General features: G+C 31.8%; 1 protein-coding gene across 1 annotated transcript in view; it reads right to left on the bottom strand.

Annotated features, from left to right (window-relative positions):
• The window catches only part of DPP10 (dipeptidyl peptidase like 10), a 630,338-nt gene that overhangs the window by 57,980 nt on the left and 553,987 nt on the right, over nt 1-18,371 (bottom strand). The window contains exons 12-13 of the mRNA XM_057745327.1: nt 16,268-16,306; nt 10,708-10,815 (exon numbers count right to left, since the gene is read on the bottom strand). Of these exons, the coding sequence (XP_057601310.1) occupies nt 10,708-10,815; nt 16,268-16,306 (147 nt within the window). The remainder of the gene's footprint in view (nt 1-10,707; nt 10,816-16,267; nt 16,307-18,371) is intronic.

The following is an 18,371-nucleotide window of genomic DNA, read 5'->3' on the forward strand; positions in this document are numbered from 1 at the left end:
ACCTCTCCAGTATCTAGAAGTCCTGCTGGAAGAATCCCTCAGCTGTCAGTCTTCCATGGAGACGGCCTGGACTGAAAAAAATGGCCTCACCCAAGATCGTACCTCTTTTCAACAACCCTTGAAAGGACAACCTGATCAATATTGGAGTATAGAAGCCTGGCCCTCTTGCCCTAACTTGGGGCTTCTCTGAAGGTTGAACCCAGTCCAGAATTCTCTGTGGGGTTAGCCAAGGAGGCCTTCACTCAGGTGACTCCATTGCTCAAATTCTTCTGCCCAATCTGGCTTTCTTCCCCTCCTTTCCAAAGTCATTGATCTCTTCAAGAATTGGCCGGCAGGCTAATCTTTATTTCACAGGTGGCTTCCTGTGACACTCGACTTGTGACAGGTATACTGGTATAATTTCATTTTGCATATATTTTGGAAGAAAAGTTGAACATCTATGTCTATCTATATATCTATATATGCTTACATATAGATATAACATCTCTTGACATACATAATATGCCATTTGCATAGTTGTTTTATCTGACTCTCTGCTAATGTTTGGCTATGTTATCTGTTAGATCAGATTTCTTTGTATTCTGTATTTATTTTTTAAGAGCTCTTTATTTCTTTTTATCCAAATCTCTGAGATATATGCTGCAAATATGTTCTGGTTTGTCACTTTCTTTTGACATTGGTTATAGTAGTAATTTCCCCCCCCATTTTTTTTCTGTCCTTTATAGAATCAAGTTTAGCAACATATTCTTATATTACTTCTAGGTGATGATGCATAGTTTAAAGGCTTTCTTCAAACTAAGATTACAAAGAGTTTACAGATGTTTTCTCCTAGTACAGTTAAGATTTAATTTTTAAAGTTAGAGCTTTGTCATTTTAGAGTTATGGTGGTAGTCTGAAACGACTTTTATCTTTTTCCTAACGGATATTGTTTTCCTAAAATAATTTTGTAAAAAGTTCATTTTTTCAGTGGTTGGAAATGCCACCTTCATTATATGTTAAATTTCCATATGTACCTGAGTCTATTTCTGTACTGTCTATACTGTTCCATTAATTGCTGTTAAGTCGTGTCTCAATACCACACATTTTCAGTTATAGATTTTTTTAACATCCATATTATTTAATATTTAATAAAAGAACTCATTGTTCTTTTTTTTAAGGATTTCCCTAGATATTACCCCATGTTTATTTTCCCAAAGGAACTTAAAAATAAGCATATCTAGTTCAAGCAAATAAAATTTTTTTAGAATATCTTATTGGGATACTATTAATTTTATAATTAATACTGATCTTATGATCTTCAGTTATTCTATAGATGAACATACATATTTTTCCATTTGTTCAAGTCTACTTTATGTCTTTCCAGAATGTTTTAACATTGTCCTCATGTGGCTTTTGTACATTTCATATAATTTCATCTTCATATTTATTACTAAGAATTTTATATTTTGCTGCTATTGTCTATAGGCCTCTTTCTTCCACTATACCTTTTAATTGGTTATTGTTTGCATATATGAAAGCTTTTTAATGTATGCTGCATTTTGCTGATAAATTTCTATTTCAGGTGGGGATTAAACTCATTTCATTCTTAAATTTTCATTTTTATAAGTTTGTTAAGTTATGATTTTTATTCTGACCACTTATTCTGATATAAGTTGTTGCCATACTACCATACTTCTTCTTCTTATTATTTTATAAATTTTGGAATTTTGACTTGAATGCTCCAATAAATTGTTTAATTAGATTTACCTAAAAAATTACCTAGTTGGAAAACCTGTTAAAATATATTATTGACTTCTAGGCTTATTACTTTGTGATTATAGCATGCTTTTATCTAATTTCGAATTTATAGAACTTATTGAGCTTTTTAAATGGATGGTCTGATAAATGTTCAACTTTTGTCAATGTTCCACAAACATTTGAAACAGATATATAATATCTCTTGTTTGGATGTGTTCAAACATAAATAAATAAATAAATACACACACATATATGTTATATCTATAACCATGCTTAATTTTTTGTCCACTTGACTCAGTTTGGACTGAGAATGAATGGTACAATAAGACACATATTAAGTAGTTGCCGGCATTTCTGTTTTGTAAAGGTAGCCACACATCTGGGGCATAGATACTGACAGTTTTGACTATTACATCTTCCTTGTGATTTGTGGCCTTGAACGTTATAAGTTATCTTTTTTTGGGCTTCTTAATGTTTTGGAACATGAAAGCTCTTCTTGTTTGGTATCAGGATTTTAGCCTTTCTGGATTATTCTGTTTAAGATGTGTATTTTGCATAAAAGATTGAATTGGGTTCTGGTTCATGAGCCAATCTAAAAAATAGTTTTTTAAATTTTAATACATAAGTTAAGCCAATTTACATTTATTGGTATGACAAATACCCTTTTAAAAACTCTATCATATTTTATATATTTATCATGAATATTATGTTTCATGAGTTTTTTGTAGGCAGTCATTTTGTAGTCTTTTTACTGTTTTGAAATCTGGTACTAGGATTTACTTTAACTTTACATGTCATCTTTGTGTTACAAATAAATCATTTTTTGTTGTTATAAAAAAAAGTTAATAACTTTAATAATATTCTTTCCACCACCACCCCCTCCAAAGATACTTTTTGTTTCTAGAACATTTTTGTTGTTCTGGTTTGTCATTGAATTATGATTTTAAATGTTACCTCTCTTCCAATTTTTTGCTTATCTTCTATAAAAATGCCAATTAAAAATGAGGTGGATCTTATTTCCTTTTCCTACCTAACTCGGATCCTTTCTACTTTATTTCATTTCTTTCTATTGGCTGTTTTTATTTCTCTTCTTGCTATCCGTTAGTGTATTTTCAGAAATATCTATTTTCTCGTGATCATCTTTCAGTTAATTTATTTCTGTTATTATTTTGTATTATTCTTTATCATTCTCATTTCCTTCCTGAAATCTGTCACTTTTTGGTTTACAACTTTTCTTCCTACTTTATGAGACCTTTTCTAGGTTTTTAATTCCTCATTTGATAACTTTATATCTACAAATGCTTATTGATAGGTCATTCTGCTTGGAGTATTGTTTTATAGAATTATTCTACTTCATCACTGTCCCCCCCCCCCCAGGAGAAGTATCTTTATGTATGGGAAAGCTTTTATTCTACTTTCTGTTTTCCTCATATAGTAATTTTGCAAATCTATTGCCAACCATATTTTATTCTTTATAAGTATCTTGTATTTTCCAGGATATAGATGCTTAAGAATGGTGAAGGATTAGGTGACTCCGTTGAGTTCTAAAGGAATTCTAAAGGAGCGATGTTCCTAAGAAGTGCTATTATTAATTCCCTAAGAACTAGTATCCCAAGAAGCACCCTAATTAGGAGTTGATAATATTTTTTTTCTGTACGGTTGTTAATTTCTATCACTAGTTTTCACTTTTCCCTTTATCAACAATATTTTAAGAGATGCCTCTCTCTATCAAGTTTTATTTTTTCCTGTTTTCCTTTATTAGGTGCTAATTTTAAAAAACTGTCATCTTTGGTTTTGTGAATATTCAAGTTACTTCATTCTAATTCATTTTCTTAGTGCTGATTTTTAAAAGAAATGTTGCTAATTTTCCACTAAAGATTATGTTATATGATCTAAGTTTTTGATGGATGTCTTTGTCAGCTTAAATAAGTTCCCTTTATTTTTAAATTTCTAAGGCTTTTGAATATTTGGTAGACTCCACCTTTAATAACTACCTGTGCCTGATTTGAATATATTTTAAAACACTGATTCCATTTCCTCAATATTATGGGACAATTTGGGTTATCTGTTTCTTAAATTGGACCTGGTATTTTTTTTTTCTAGAATTTATCCAAGCTTTGAAATTTGTTGACATAGGTAATTCATAGCATTTAAAAAAATTTTTTTAAATTTGCAGTTATGCCTTATTTCTATTACTTATACTTTGGGCACTTGCCCACTTTTTAAATTAACTTTGTTATACATTCTAGAGTGAATTATGTTTTTTCAAAGAATCAACTATTTATTTTGCCAAACCCCTTTATTTTATCTTTACTTTCTATTTCATTAAATTCTACTGTTGCATACCTTATGTCCTTCTTCTACATTTGAATATATATATGTATAAATGTAGTATAATTCTGTTATAATATAATAAATAACAGATGTGTATAATTTAATCCATGAAAATGTAGAAATTATATTTTATTTTTAAATATATGGCTTTTGAAAAGTTATAATTGTTACTCACTTCTAATTCAATTTCCTTGTTTTCAGAGAATGAAAATAACACTTCAAATGCATTTCTGGTATAAATGTATCTGGAATCTAGGATTTTTGATGTGGAAGAGTTTTATTAAATTTACAGTTTCCTATACTACTGGTAGCAGAAACTAAAAGGTCATTCCACTATGTATAGAATCTTCTTTCAAAAAAAAGTGACTTGGTACACATTTGTATTTCAACATCTCCCTAAATCATCTAGTGCTTATCCTTTTTTTAAATTAATTTTTACTGACATATAGTTGCTTTACAATGTTGTGTTAGCTTCTACTGTATAGCAACGTGAATCAGCTATACATAAACTTCTTTGTATGCTGTCTGATGCATTATAGCACTTTTACAAGTATTTGCTGAATAAAAGTATAAATGCAAAGATGAAGCCAAATTTCTGAGATTTGAGACAGGCACAGCCTAAAGTCTGGCATGACGTTCTGAAGTCACATATTTTATTGCCAAATTCCCACAGGACAACAACCCAGTGGATGGTCCCAGTTACTCATTTTCAGATCCTGTTTTGAATGGGCCAAGGACAGGATACTAAGATCTCAAGGTTTTAGTGCATTGTTGGTGCCCAATATCAAGAAGCACAAAATCTCAAAACATTAGGAAGTAAAGAATCTTTTGTTGATCTGGACATATCTAGAGCTGCAGTTTGTTCACAGATTTTTAGATTGATCATACTTTCTCTATTTTTCAGAGAATTTTGGTATGTGTGTGCGGGTGTGTGTGTGTGTTTTTAAGGACAGAAGAGTGGACACATTAATAGTGATCATGACCAAAAATCCAATGCTTTGAAAAATGTTTGAACACAGTGCACAGTGAATAAAAATGACACATTCAATGATGCATCTAGGATCAAAATACTGCATGCTTCTAAGTCTCTTGTTAGAAGCCATAATAACAACCTCACAACCCTGGACTTCATTTCAAACATCTGTAATTTCTCCACTTACTTTATACCTACCAGGGCAACTCTGGGCTGGGGAATAATTTGCACTCCATTTCATATGTAACAGCATAGACCACCTTGTATAGTTATAGTTATAGTTATAGTTATAGTTATAGTTATAGTTATAGTTATAGTTATAGTTATAAGACTTGTAAGCCATTTTCCAATGATAGTATTGGATTATATCATAGCTGTGAGCATATTAAATTTGATCTGGACTCTAGGTAAATAGTCCCACACAGAATATGGTAGATGGCCATACAGTAAATTCAAAACAAATATCAGTGGGCTTGACTAGTCTTCATGAGGGGGTGTCAATTAATCTCCCATCCACCTTCAGCAAAAATATAATCACAGGAAAGGTAAGGAAGCAGGAAAGATTAATCATTTTACTTCACAGAAATAATTCCTTTTTTCTGTGCAACCATGATCTCTATTATATTAACTTAGTAGAAGAGAAACACTGATTATGAATATGAAACCATAGTGGAATTTTGACAAGGGCAACCTGGCAATATATATTAAATTGAACTCACATTTCACTTTTAATATTAGAAAGGCAGAAATAAAACTAGTACTCTCATTCATTTTCAAAAGAGCTGAAAATCTATGAAATAAAGTGTTTTTATTTGGGATATTAGACATCAGGCACCTCTCCTTGAATTGGCAGAGATTTTATCTTAGAAAGTTCAATATTGATTTTATATTTCTATTTATAATTTGGAAACATATTGGTATCAGTAAAAGTTTAATGACGCACGTGCTTTCGACTTGATTATACACTGTTCATTCAAATTTCTTATATTAAATTCTGTTTAACTTTTACAGCTTCTAAATAAGGGAAATATTGCAGTGCTTAAAAATAGCATGCCTTAATTTATTGTCTATTCATTATGTGAGGTGAGCTAATTGTTTTCAGACAATGTCCTAATCAGATGCAGCAGTGAAATGTAATGAAAAAATTGTATTGGGTTGATTAGGTGATAGAATTGTGGATTGAGGGCATGCTACTTTCTACAGTATTTGTAATGAATAATGGCATTTAAAATTGTTCCAAGTGAAATCATCAGCTCTCATAAGCAAAACTTTGTGTTGCTGAATAAAGAAAGTGAATGAATTCACCAGCATATATAATTTTTCATTTAACACGATTTTGGAAGATAACAGGGCAATTGCTTATGCTTATAAATCTAAACAGCTTAACATGACTGAAACTCTGCTTACCCCATATTAGAGGGGAAAAAGCAGCCATGTCTTTGACAAAAAAAACTTTTTCTTGACTACAACTTACGTTGTAAGATATAGGATATTATAATTCCAAATACGGGAATTCAGAAGTTAGAAGTCTACATAAAGAATTCTACAGGCGAGAAGGGGAGAGGGAAATATCTGAAGTGGTTTGTTGTAGAAAAAGGTTTACATCATTGCTTGATTCAGAAACTAAGTAAACTGATATCAATACTGCATACTCTACACTATTCAGAAGGAAATTTATTTTAGCTATATAGATTTTTGGAAGAGTCAGTTTTTATTTTTATTATTATCTTTAATGGAATATATAAAACATAAACCTCACTTATAAATCGTGCTTTCACATATTCGTATAGAAAGTATCTGGAAAAAATACACATATTATATATATATATATATATGTATGTGTGTATATATATATGTATATACATATATATAGGCTTAGAAATATTTTACTTTAGATTCAGGAATTCCAGTTCTGTTAACCAAAACTAAAGAAATAATTTGTAATAAAAATAATCTTTATGTATAGTGACATTTATAATTACAGTAAATTGTCACTAAATTAAACACTAACAACAATGGTCAACTAGGTACACCCAGTCAAGTAAATATTAATATTCAAAAGAATTGCATTTCAAAATTGTTTAGCGCTGTGGGAAAATTGTACTTTGAAATTTAAATTCAAATAGGATAAAGTACTGTAGTTTACATAAAATTATAATTATATTTAAAAGAAGACTGGAGGAAAACACATTTTTTCTATTTTTTATTTTTTGGAATTATTTTAACAAGCATACATTTTGTAAATGAGGAAAAAAGAACACTAAAGTATTTACAATAATCATCAATCTCTATAATGAAAATATCCTGAAACTAATTTTGTAGCCTGGTCTCTAATTAACGTTTTTTGTTTACCTACCGATTGCGTAAAAAGAGGAAAATGTTTGCAAAAATGTACTAATTTCATTTAGTAAGATACTTCAAACAGACAAATATATTCACAGAGGATGAGGAAATTCTCAAATATAGCTAAGCATCAAGTACTGCAAAGGTATTCTTCCTGACTGTCAGCTGCCAAGCTCTCTGTTCCTGTCATTTCTCAATACCTGGACACGTCAATTTAGGCGGAGTCCTCTGGCATATCAAGGGAAGGAAGAAGGGGTAAAAGGTCATCACTGGTGCTATGCACTGCTGTTTAGATGGTAAATTATTATACTGTTTTTGGAGGGCCAATTTCACATTCCATATCAAAACCTAAACAAATACATATATATACACATATACTTTGCCCGTATCTTTTGATATCTAGAAATATATATTGTGGTAAGAACATTTATCTTTGAATAATTTTTAGTATCAAAAACAGATATAAATTTGATGATAAAAATTAATTCATTTAAATACAGTATAATATACTTACTAGACAGAATGTTGAGTAGCTATTAAAATCACATTTACAAATAATATTAAATATTAAGAATGAAATCAAATGATATGAGAAAATGCTCATAAATTACTCTTTAAATGTTACAAATCAATATACATGCTTTGATTGCATACTTTAAGAAAAAATTATGTATTTTTAATGTGAAAAGAAATTGGTAATATATACAACAAAAGATTTGCAGTGTTGGGGTTGGGGTGATGAGATTGTTTGATTTTATGTAATCTTTTTTTTCTTATTTTTTGGCTGTGCCCCTGGCTCGGCATAAGGAAAATTAGTTTCTGGACCAGGGATGGAAACTGTGCCCCTTGCAGTGGAAGCAAGGAATCTTAACAGGTGTACCCCCAGGGAAATCCCTGATTTTATGTACTCCTTTATTTAGTATATTCAGTTTAGAACTTTACAAATTTTTATGGTGTGTATATATGTCAATACGGTAATCATAAACAATTCATAAAAGAGCTTTTTTTGTTAGCTATTTAAACATTGAGGCAAAGAAATTCACACTAATTTACTAAAATTGTGTATGTGTATATGTGTGAACTTAAGAATAAATTGTATTTACCTAAGCACTGACCTCTGATTCATTAACAAAGTAAGTTAATTTTCGCCACATTGCCAAAATATCCATAAATAATCATGCAGTCGTTTATTTCTCAGTGAGGGAAACCACAAATTCTCTGAACTGCAACCAGAATAGATCAAAACGTTTTCTACTTCAACAGAAGCTTTGTTATAATCTCCATATGGAAGAGGAACAAAGTAAACACATCTGCTCTATGAAGTTGTCCTTCTGAACGTTTCAGAAATAATGAATTAGACTGCATTTCAGACTAGTTTGATTGGGAGACAGAAGGCGTTTCTTCCCAAGGCTCGTAAAGAAATTTTTGTTAGGTGCATGAAAAAATCAGTGCCTAGATGCCAACATCTTCATCCCCGACCCCCACTCTGTCAATCCCACACTTTTTAAAAGGCAACATTTCTCCTCTTTGTTAAATAGATTATCTTCTCAGAATTGTGTGTATATATATATGTATATATATATATATGTATTATACATCTTTCTCTACCTTCCACTGTATCTTATAAATATTCATAATTTGTATGTAATTTAGACTACCTGGGTTTTTATACAGCTTCTTGAATATAAATACTGATATTTAAAAATTCGATAAGATGTCACCACAGTCAACTGTAAAATTTGGAAAGTTGTACTTATTCTTTTGGCAGAAATATTTCCCCCAGTATTTATGATAACAAAGTTTATGATTAGCTAGCAAAAGTTAATCAGGTAAAGCAATTTGCTGGTGAAGCTTCCTCTAGTTCATATAAGAACCAAAACATGTTCCCTTAATATCACCTGTCTGATATAATCATTTAGTAGTTGAATACAGAATCACCAAAACTTTTTATTCGTATATAAATGCATTCATTTATTTAAAACATAAATGAGATCACATTATATATTAGTCTATAACTTACTTTTCCAATTTAATAATATACTATGAAAATTAATCTACTTCTCTATTGTGGAAATTATGTATGGTCCAATTATTTATTTCAGCTTTGATTAAAGTTAAAATCATGACAATTATTTTAATAGTACAGATCTTGGAAAAGTGATGCCTTTTAAGCTACTGACACAGATTTTAAGAATTCAAGGTACTGAGCTGCCCAATGTAAATATGTGTATGGATAATGGTAAAAGTTTTAGAATATGCACACGACTTGAAGGTTCTAAGAACATAAAAGTAGTCAGGTTGCTTAGGGATCTTTTGCTACCTTTATATTCATTCTATACTTAGTAAGTATGAAATTGATTCTTGGCTAGTTTGTTTATAATGCTCTCAAGAAAGATGCCAAATTATCCACAATGTTTTATCTTTATAAATTGTTATTTACCTGTGAGTTACTGTTTATTTGATTTTGAAGGAAATTTTATTTCTCATGAATATTTTCATTGTCAATTAGATTCAAATTGACTCGTTAACCTTGCCATATTTAAATCACTTGTGAATTCACTGATTCTTTTTATAATTAGTCAAAACCATATAACCTGGCTAACATTCATTTGAAATGTAGAGGAAAAATAATCTTTTATCCTCTTTTTATTAAAAGGTCCATAAAAATATAACACAGATTTTGTCCTTGACAACACATAAGAAATCTATTTTATCCTGGTTTTTAAAATCTGCATTGTATTTCCTTATGTGGGTATACTATAGCTTATTAACTATTCACTTTTTGATGGACATTTAGATTGCTTCAGGTATTTAAAATTTTTATAACACCTTGAAAATATTACTTGTACCAAATAGGAGATATATAGTTGTTGATTGAAAAATTATCTCTAGATTTTCCTCAGGTCTTTGAAAGTAGGGGTTGAGTACTTTCCATTTATTAAATTCTATATCCCAAGGCCCTTCAACTCATAGCACACATGTGTATCTCACTAAATTTTATTGAGTATTGAAAATGTTTTGTGTACAGTTTGAATTTATGGCAACGGGTGGGGATCCTCTTCCTAAAACATCCCTGAGTTGGATATAAGGCTGGACTTCACAGGTATTAACCATAGGTGCAGGATATCACAGATTGGGATTGCCATATTTACATTACTCAAGAAAACAATATCAAATGGTACACTTTAAATATATGCAGTTTATTGTAAGTCAGTTATATCTCAATAAAAGTTCTTAAAAAAAAAAGAATACCAGACAAAAAAGGCCTTCATGAACATGATGGCAATGAAACCAAACCACAGAAAGAAGGCAGCACTTACCTGGACAAGGAACATAGCTATGTGATGAAATTCTCCACGGCCCCCTTGCTTAACAGGAACTGTCATAAAGAATTTGCTTCCATCTCTAGAAAAGACAGGCTCCTCATTCTAAAATATAGAAGCGCATATCACAATCTCAAAATGGCATTTGAAAATTGTGCTTCCAACTACTGCTAACATATGCATGGGAGAGACCAATAACTGATTTAAGGTTAGTTTGGCAAATGGTCGAATCATTTCAAAAATAAAAGTATAATAGTATTTTTTATAGTGAACTCAGCTATGCTTTGGGCATATGTGTGTATTTGAGTGGTGAGATGGATGGGACAGTTTCTTGCATACTCGACAGAAATGATTCACAATTAGACCAAAGACACTTTTTAAATTGGTTCAGAGAAGAACTTTCATATCTGCACATAAGATATGATTGTGTTTAGAAATTTATCTTTCAAAAATAAAGAAAATGCGAACATCTGCACCAGTTTATCAAAATCCTGTCTTTAATTTAGAAAATTTTATAACATACAATATTTAATATATATTTTAAAATCTTTTACTCAGCAACTCAAGTTATTGAAGATACATTTCTGATGACGTACAAAGGTTTCAAAATTGGAAGGAGTCCATTGAAAATAATTTAATTCAAATTTATCATCCTCACTGCTCACCCCTTCCCAAACACACAAACACAGATGCCCATTTGATGATTTTTAATTAAGCTTTAATAGCATGTTAAATCAATACAATTGTTTCTGAAAATTAAATGATGGAGGGTATACATATAGATTGCTTTCTCTTGCTCCAGGGAAAACATTAAGAAAATGGATTTACATAACAAAACATCGACTTCTTTCTTTTGGATTAGTGAGAGTGATTATACATGTGGGATAAAGAAAGTTTTTGGTGTGGTTTCCTCAGTAGGTCTTCAGAATGGCTTACAAGTGCTTTTAGATGACCTGACCCTCCACTCTCTTTCTGATCTCATCTTCCTTCCTTCGCCTGCTTCCTGCATTTTCCTGCTCCAGTGCCTTTGCACTTTTTTCCCTCTTTGTCTGGCTCTTTCTCATCTATTTCTTTTTCTTTCTTTCTTCCTTTCTTTCTTTCTTTCTCTTTCTTTTTCTTTCTTTTTCTTTCTTTCTTTCTTTCTTTCTTTCTTTCTTTCTTTCTTTCTTTCTTTCTTTCTTTCTTTCTTTCTTTCTTTCTTTCTTTCTCTTTTTCTTTCTTGTCTCTCTCTCCCTTCCTTCCTTTCTTTTTTTGTCTCTCTTTCTAATTTTGGTGGAACTTATTTTTTTTTTTAATTTTTATTGGAGTATAGTTGATTTACAATGTTGTGTTACTTTCTGCTGTACAGAAAACTGAATCAGTTATACACATAACCACTCTTTTTTAGATTTTCTTCCCATATAGGCCATTACAGAGTATTGAGTAGGGTTCCCTGTGCTATACAGTAGGGCCTTATTAGTTATTTACTTATATATACTGTGTGTATATGTCAATCACAATCTCCTAATTTATCCCTCCACCTTTTCCCCCCAGATGCCATAAGTTTGTTTTCTACATCTGTGACTCTACTTCTGTTTTGTGAATAAGTTCACTTGTATCTTTTTTTAGATTCCACATATAAGCAATATCATATGATATTTGTCTTTCTGTGCCTGACTTACTTCACTCAGTATGACAATCTCTAGGTCCATCCATGTTGCTGCAAAAAAGATCTTTTATGAGCTCATCTCTTTCTTATATCTGCTCTAAGTCTACCTTATCAGTGGGGTGTCTCCTGATTACCCCATATATAGTGTGATCAGGGAAGCCAAGTCATCCAACTCTATCTGAATCCCTCATCCCCCTTTTGCCTACTTTCTGTTTTTTCCATACCACCTAATACCATCCAACATATTATATTTTATGTATGTATACATTTGTTTGTATAAGAATGGATGTGTGTATGTGTGCATGTAGGTAGGCAGGTAGATAGGGAGGTAGAGGTGTTCCTCTAGAATGTAAGCTGCATGAAGCAGGAACTTTGTCTCCAGCACCTAGGACAGTGACAGTCACATACATTGTACTTAGTAACCATTTCCTGAATGAATATGTAAGTTAATAACTATTTTAATAATCTCAACAGTCTGATTCTAGCTTCATTAGTAAGAACATCCCATGATAGGAATATAAAAATATTATTTTCCTTGTCTACTTCATGGGCGCTCATGAAAATCTAAGATGATACATGTAACAAATTTAAAACTGGGAGGTAATAGAATTCAAGGATGGGAACACTGCGTTACAAGGCATATAATTAATACCGACAAGATACTTGACTGAGTGAATCACATCGTTCAACTATGTTCCATCTCTTGCCTCTATGGAATATTTCTCTAATTACCTTTGCACGTGGGGCTTCTTCTGTCTGAACTAACCTTTCAGTCATCCTTTTTGTGCTAAATCTTACTCATTTTTTACTTAAACTCAGAACAGAAACCATTTCCAAATTTCCTTAGTTAGAGAGCCTCTCCTAGTTAGGAAATCTCTCCTCGGAGATTCTAAATAGTGCTCTGTATCCATCTTTGTCATGGCTTCCAGTGTGCTCTACTGTATGGCTGACTTCCCTCACTGGGCAAGTCATAATTAAACTGTTTGCAATTTTATCTTTTTTAGCTCTATTGCCTAGGACACAGCAGGTGACCTACTTATAATTGGACAGATGAACGCATGTGTACAGTGGGCAAAAATATTAGTTACATATATCACTTTATCCACCACATTTACTCCAAACTATTGGCTTCTCCCTTATTCAACATTCTCCTCCCGTGCTTTGCTCAAAAATACATTGCTTTTTAGGTATGGGGATATCTGAGCATTGTCCTTTTTATGTTAGTCCTCTTCCTCCAATTCTGGTACCTTAGAAATAGTTCATTTTCAGGAGTAGGTGTGGACTATAATTTCCAATACATTGCTGGGTTTAAAAACTTTCACCACTAGACAGTAACTAGTTATAAACACACAGCTCTATGCAGAAACTTTCCTACAATCAAATAAAGAAGTAGAGCCAATCTCATTGTCCACCTTTATGACCTTAAACAAGGCAGTGTTTGTGACACACAGGACAATGAATTGAGGATTACAAACTCTACCTCTTGACCAAACATCTTTTACTCTGGTTAGTCCAACTGTAAGTCTCTTGACAGCTAGGGCAAGTATGCCCACTTCTCTCTGCTCTTCTCACTATCCAGAAAACAAGCATATGAGTATTACATTAAATTTCTAATTTTCTTGGAAATTTGCTTCATCTCATTACACATTCTCATCCTTTAAATTTCATTGAATTCTAAGTATTTCCTGAAATTCCCTTAGAGCTTTCAGAGAAAACGTTAACTGTGACAAAAATACTCCCTGCATTTTCTTATTGAATAATTGAAAACTAGCTTCTTTACTTAAAAAAAGTTTTGATTAACTATTCATAAATTTGGGACTTAAAATGTAGATAACATAATCCCAAAAGAGCATGCACTGTGTTGTTGTATGTTAGATGATTGTGAATGTCACTAACAATTAATATGGTAGCAAAATAGGTCTAATAATGTAGGCAATTTAGAATAAATCCATATCCATTATGTTATTGCTTTCAATGATTTTTATTTTAAGTATCTAACAATTTTGTAAGCATCCAGTATTGGCCCAAAAAACAAAGTTGTTTTTTTTTTTTCCCAATTTCATTTTGTATACTAAGATTAAATAGATCATATTGTTACCTATGGATAGATGATAGATAGATGGATGATAGATGGAAGATAGATGGATAGATAGATAGATAGATATAGATAAATAGATAGACATATAGATATAGATAGATGATAGATAGACATGCCTATATTTCAAAGAAGCAATGTTTTAGACTATTCACAACACTTCTTACTCTTTTTCTTTATTTGTTCAGCAAGTATATATGGATCTTATAACCAGACTCTATATTAAGCATTTGTATTACAATGGATAACAAAAAATGAGTAACCTTCCTGCCCTTGTGAACCCAGTAAAAAATCACAGAACTAACTGTTACATAAAGATTACACTTTAACTTTCATTGGGGAATGTGATTTGGTTAGAATGCTTGGAGGAGGTGGCTTCTTAAGCAGGTGATTTAGGCTGAAGTTTGACAAATGAACAGCCTTCACATAAGAAAGTAGTTTTGAGAATTCTGCTCAGAAGGAAAAGTTCATATAAAGGTCCTGTGAATATTAGCACTAATGGAGAAAATAGGAGAAAAGATGGTCTGACACAGAGCTGGAAAAGCTGTCAACTTAACCCCTTGTAGGGCCTTTCATGATGTTGGTCTTTATCTGTAGAACAAAGGGGAGATAAATACTGTTTTAGTTGTGAGAGAATGTGAGTGTTGTGGGTAGTGAGAATCAAATACGTATTTTGAAAAGATCACTCAGCCAGCCTGCAGGGTGGAGAACAGACTGGCAGAAGTTCTTAAGAGGTTGAGAGTTCACCAGTTAAGAAGGAAATGCAGTGCCTGTAGTTTGATCCTCTATGGTGTTTGAGAATTGGAGAAAAGTAAATTGACTTGAGGTCTTTGAGAGTAAAATCAAAATGACTTGGTGACGAAGAGCACATGCAGATAAGGATAAGAAAATGTTAAAAAATCCCCATTAAGTTTAGGATTTTGATAGCTGGATGGATAAATACAACCTTAACTCCTTTGATAAGAAGACAGACTGACTGAAAAGGGGAGGTGTTCAGTTCGAACCCATGGTGTGTGCAGTTACTTTTATAGATTTAGGAGAAGATGCCAAGCATGAATTTGGATATTTCAGAGCTCAGAGAAGTGAGGTGCCTGGGGCTATACATTTGGAGGTGGGAATTGAAACCACAGATGTATATGACACCCAGGGAGACAATAGAAAATGAAAGAGCACTATAAAGAACAAAACAAATCAAAACCAAACAAGCCAAACAAAACATGTCCTTTGCAAAAAGTAGTGATGAAGTTAGTAGTAAAATGGGTTCACCTATATTTGAATAATCTATTTGTGTTTCCTTCTGAAATGTCCAGTATGATAGGATGTTGTGGAGATGTTTGTTAGTTTTTCTGCTGTGATTATCTGGAGTCCAGTTTCATTTATATCACAGGCTAGCATTGTGAACTAGGATGTATCCAAGGAAAGAAATGTTCATCCGAATAATCTCCAGATAATCAATTTATGTGGAGGTTTGGTCATTTTTCTGGGCAGAGAGGTGCCAATGGTTTCTAGTTTTAATGGGTCACAACATTTTCTCTACACTAACACTTACTTATATGAATGGTCCTGAAAATAGAGTCTGGTCATTATTCTACAACTTATGTCCTATAAAAAACAGAAGTAATCTTTCCACAGATGATGTCATAGACCCCAAGTCATAAATATGTTAATGAAAAAGACTCAATAATTCAAACATAACAGAGCCTTAAATTCATACTACTGAAATAACTTTTGAGAAAAATGTATACATGACAAATGAGTGAATAGAATGGGCATGACGGACGAAATGTGACATAAAGAGACCACCTATACCATACCTGTTTAGATAGCCACGTATCTGATGTCATCTCATATTTCTGAAACAAAACAATTAACTCCATGAAGCATCTAAAGACCAAAATGAGCACACATCAATTTAATTTTTTTTATACTGTTTTCCTTCAGGCACTTTTTTCCTCGCCATAGCATGAGAGATCACATTGTCATTATTGATTTAAACATGAGAGATCACATTGTCATTATTGATTTAAAGTAGAGGATTGGGATGAAATGATATTTTAATTATAAAGTCTTTTCTTTGGTGAACTCCTTCAGAATTCTCAGTAGTACTTCACCCAGAGACAGAAGATCATTTTCCAGCTCTGTTTGATTACCTCACTCAAACTGTTTTGAACCACTAGACACTGTCTCTTTTCACCCCAAGGCATCACCAGGAAACAAAATTATTAAGTCCCCCCAAAAACCTGGGCAAACAGCCAAGAATAAAAATTAAAAGTGGACATTCTGTCAACATTTGATCTACTCTTACCACAGTCATTTTTCCCCCTTAGGGAAAACAATTAAACATTTGAAATAACAAAATTTTATGTATTTTTAAAATAATCTCACACAAGATCAGAACCAAAATTGTATTTCAAAAAGCAAAATTATACTAATTTAATCTCAAGTTGAATATCTGTATATAAAATAAATGTTAGTAATGCTGTTTACATGTAGTAACATGAAATATCTTATGGTTCTCTGGAAAAAAAATGATTCTATAATAAAAGTATTCAAATGAAGAAAACTAAATCACAATATATTAGAGATTTTACCTCTATGCAAAAGTACTCACTTGAAGTTGTAAATAACAGTTATTATTTCTTTATAGGTTTGTTTGTTTTTTTACTAATTTCCCTTTTTAAAGCTATATTATTATTACTTTATAATTAACCATTTTCTCCTTTCAGGACTTTTCTCTTCCAGTAGATTTTATCTATATACAGACATCAGAAAAATATCTAACTAAATCATTCCTTGATTTTCTACTCGCACTTCAGCAATAATCATCCTTAATATCTGTAAAACACAGACACAAAAAAATATACCATTGCCACTGCTCATTAGCATCACTAAGTTTTGTTAGAATCCATGAGGGTCCAAAATTTCACATGCAATTATTTGTCTTAATATTTCAATTATAGTACAAAGTAAAATCTTCTCAACTCCATAAATGGAATAGAAATATAATAGAATATCTATAAGGTATCAATTCAAGAATATGGTAGAGTTCCTATATTTTTTCGATAGAACATTTTACCTACATAGAGAAGTGATAGGCTTTCTCTAACTAGAATACACATGAGTCAACAATTTTTAAATGCCTTTGCAGTCATCTGAGTAAGAAACCATCCAGAACATTTTAACAAATAAATGATGAAATCCTGGTCCGTCTATAAGCCAGCCAGATGAAAGAAGATAACTGAAATATATTTTCTAATAAATACAATCTAAATGTAAAGAACACCAGTGAAACTCAATAAGAAAATGGCTGAAGCATCAACTTTGTTTCCTCATCTAATGCTCATCATTCCAATCACAGATAAATTTTTTCCTCTTTATTTCTATCTGCTACAGACCATTTAAGACTACATTTAAAAATACTGAAGTATCATTTGCATATAGTGAAATATACAGATCTTAAATTTACGTGATGAGTTTTGATAAATGTATTTACATCCCATCAAAATATAAACCTTTACATTTCCAAACACATTCCCTCATTCCCCTTCACAGAGGTTCCAAGAAGGCAGATACTCTTCCAATCTTTTTTCATAGATTAGTTTTGCCTGTTTTAGAAATTCAGATACTGGTATCATGTATTATGTACTCTTTCATGTGGAGTGTCTTTCACACCACATGTTTTTGAGATTCATTCATATTGTTGAGTGTATCGGTATTCTGTTTCTTTTTAAATTGCAGAGTAGAATGTCATTGTATTAATATGCCTCATTGTTTATTCATTTCTTGTTTTTTTTTTTTCCTTACAAATTTATTTATTTATTTATTGGCTGTGTTGGGCTCTCTCTAGTTGCAGTGAGTGGAGGCTACTCTTCGTTGTGGTGCACGGGCTCCTCATTGCCATGGCTTCTCTTGTTGCAG

The sequence above is a fragment of the Hippopotamus amphibius genome, chromosome 8 (genome assembly GCF_030028045.1).
Source record: "Hippopotamus amphibius kiboko isolate mHipAmp2 chromosome 8, mHipAmp2.hap2, whole genome shotgun sequence".
In the NCBI taxonomy this organism is placed as follows: Eukaryota; Metazoa; Chordata; class Mammalia; order Artiodactyla; family Hippopotamidae; genus Hippopotamus; species Hippopotamus amphibius.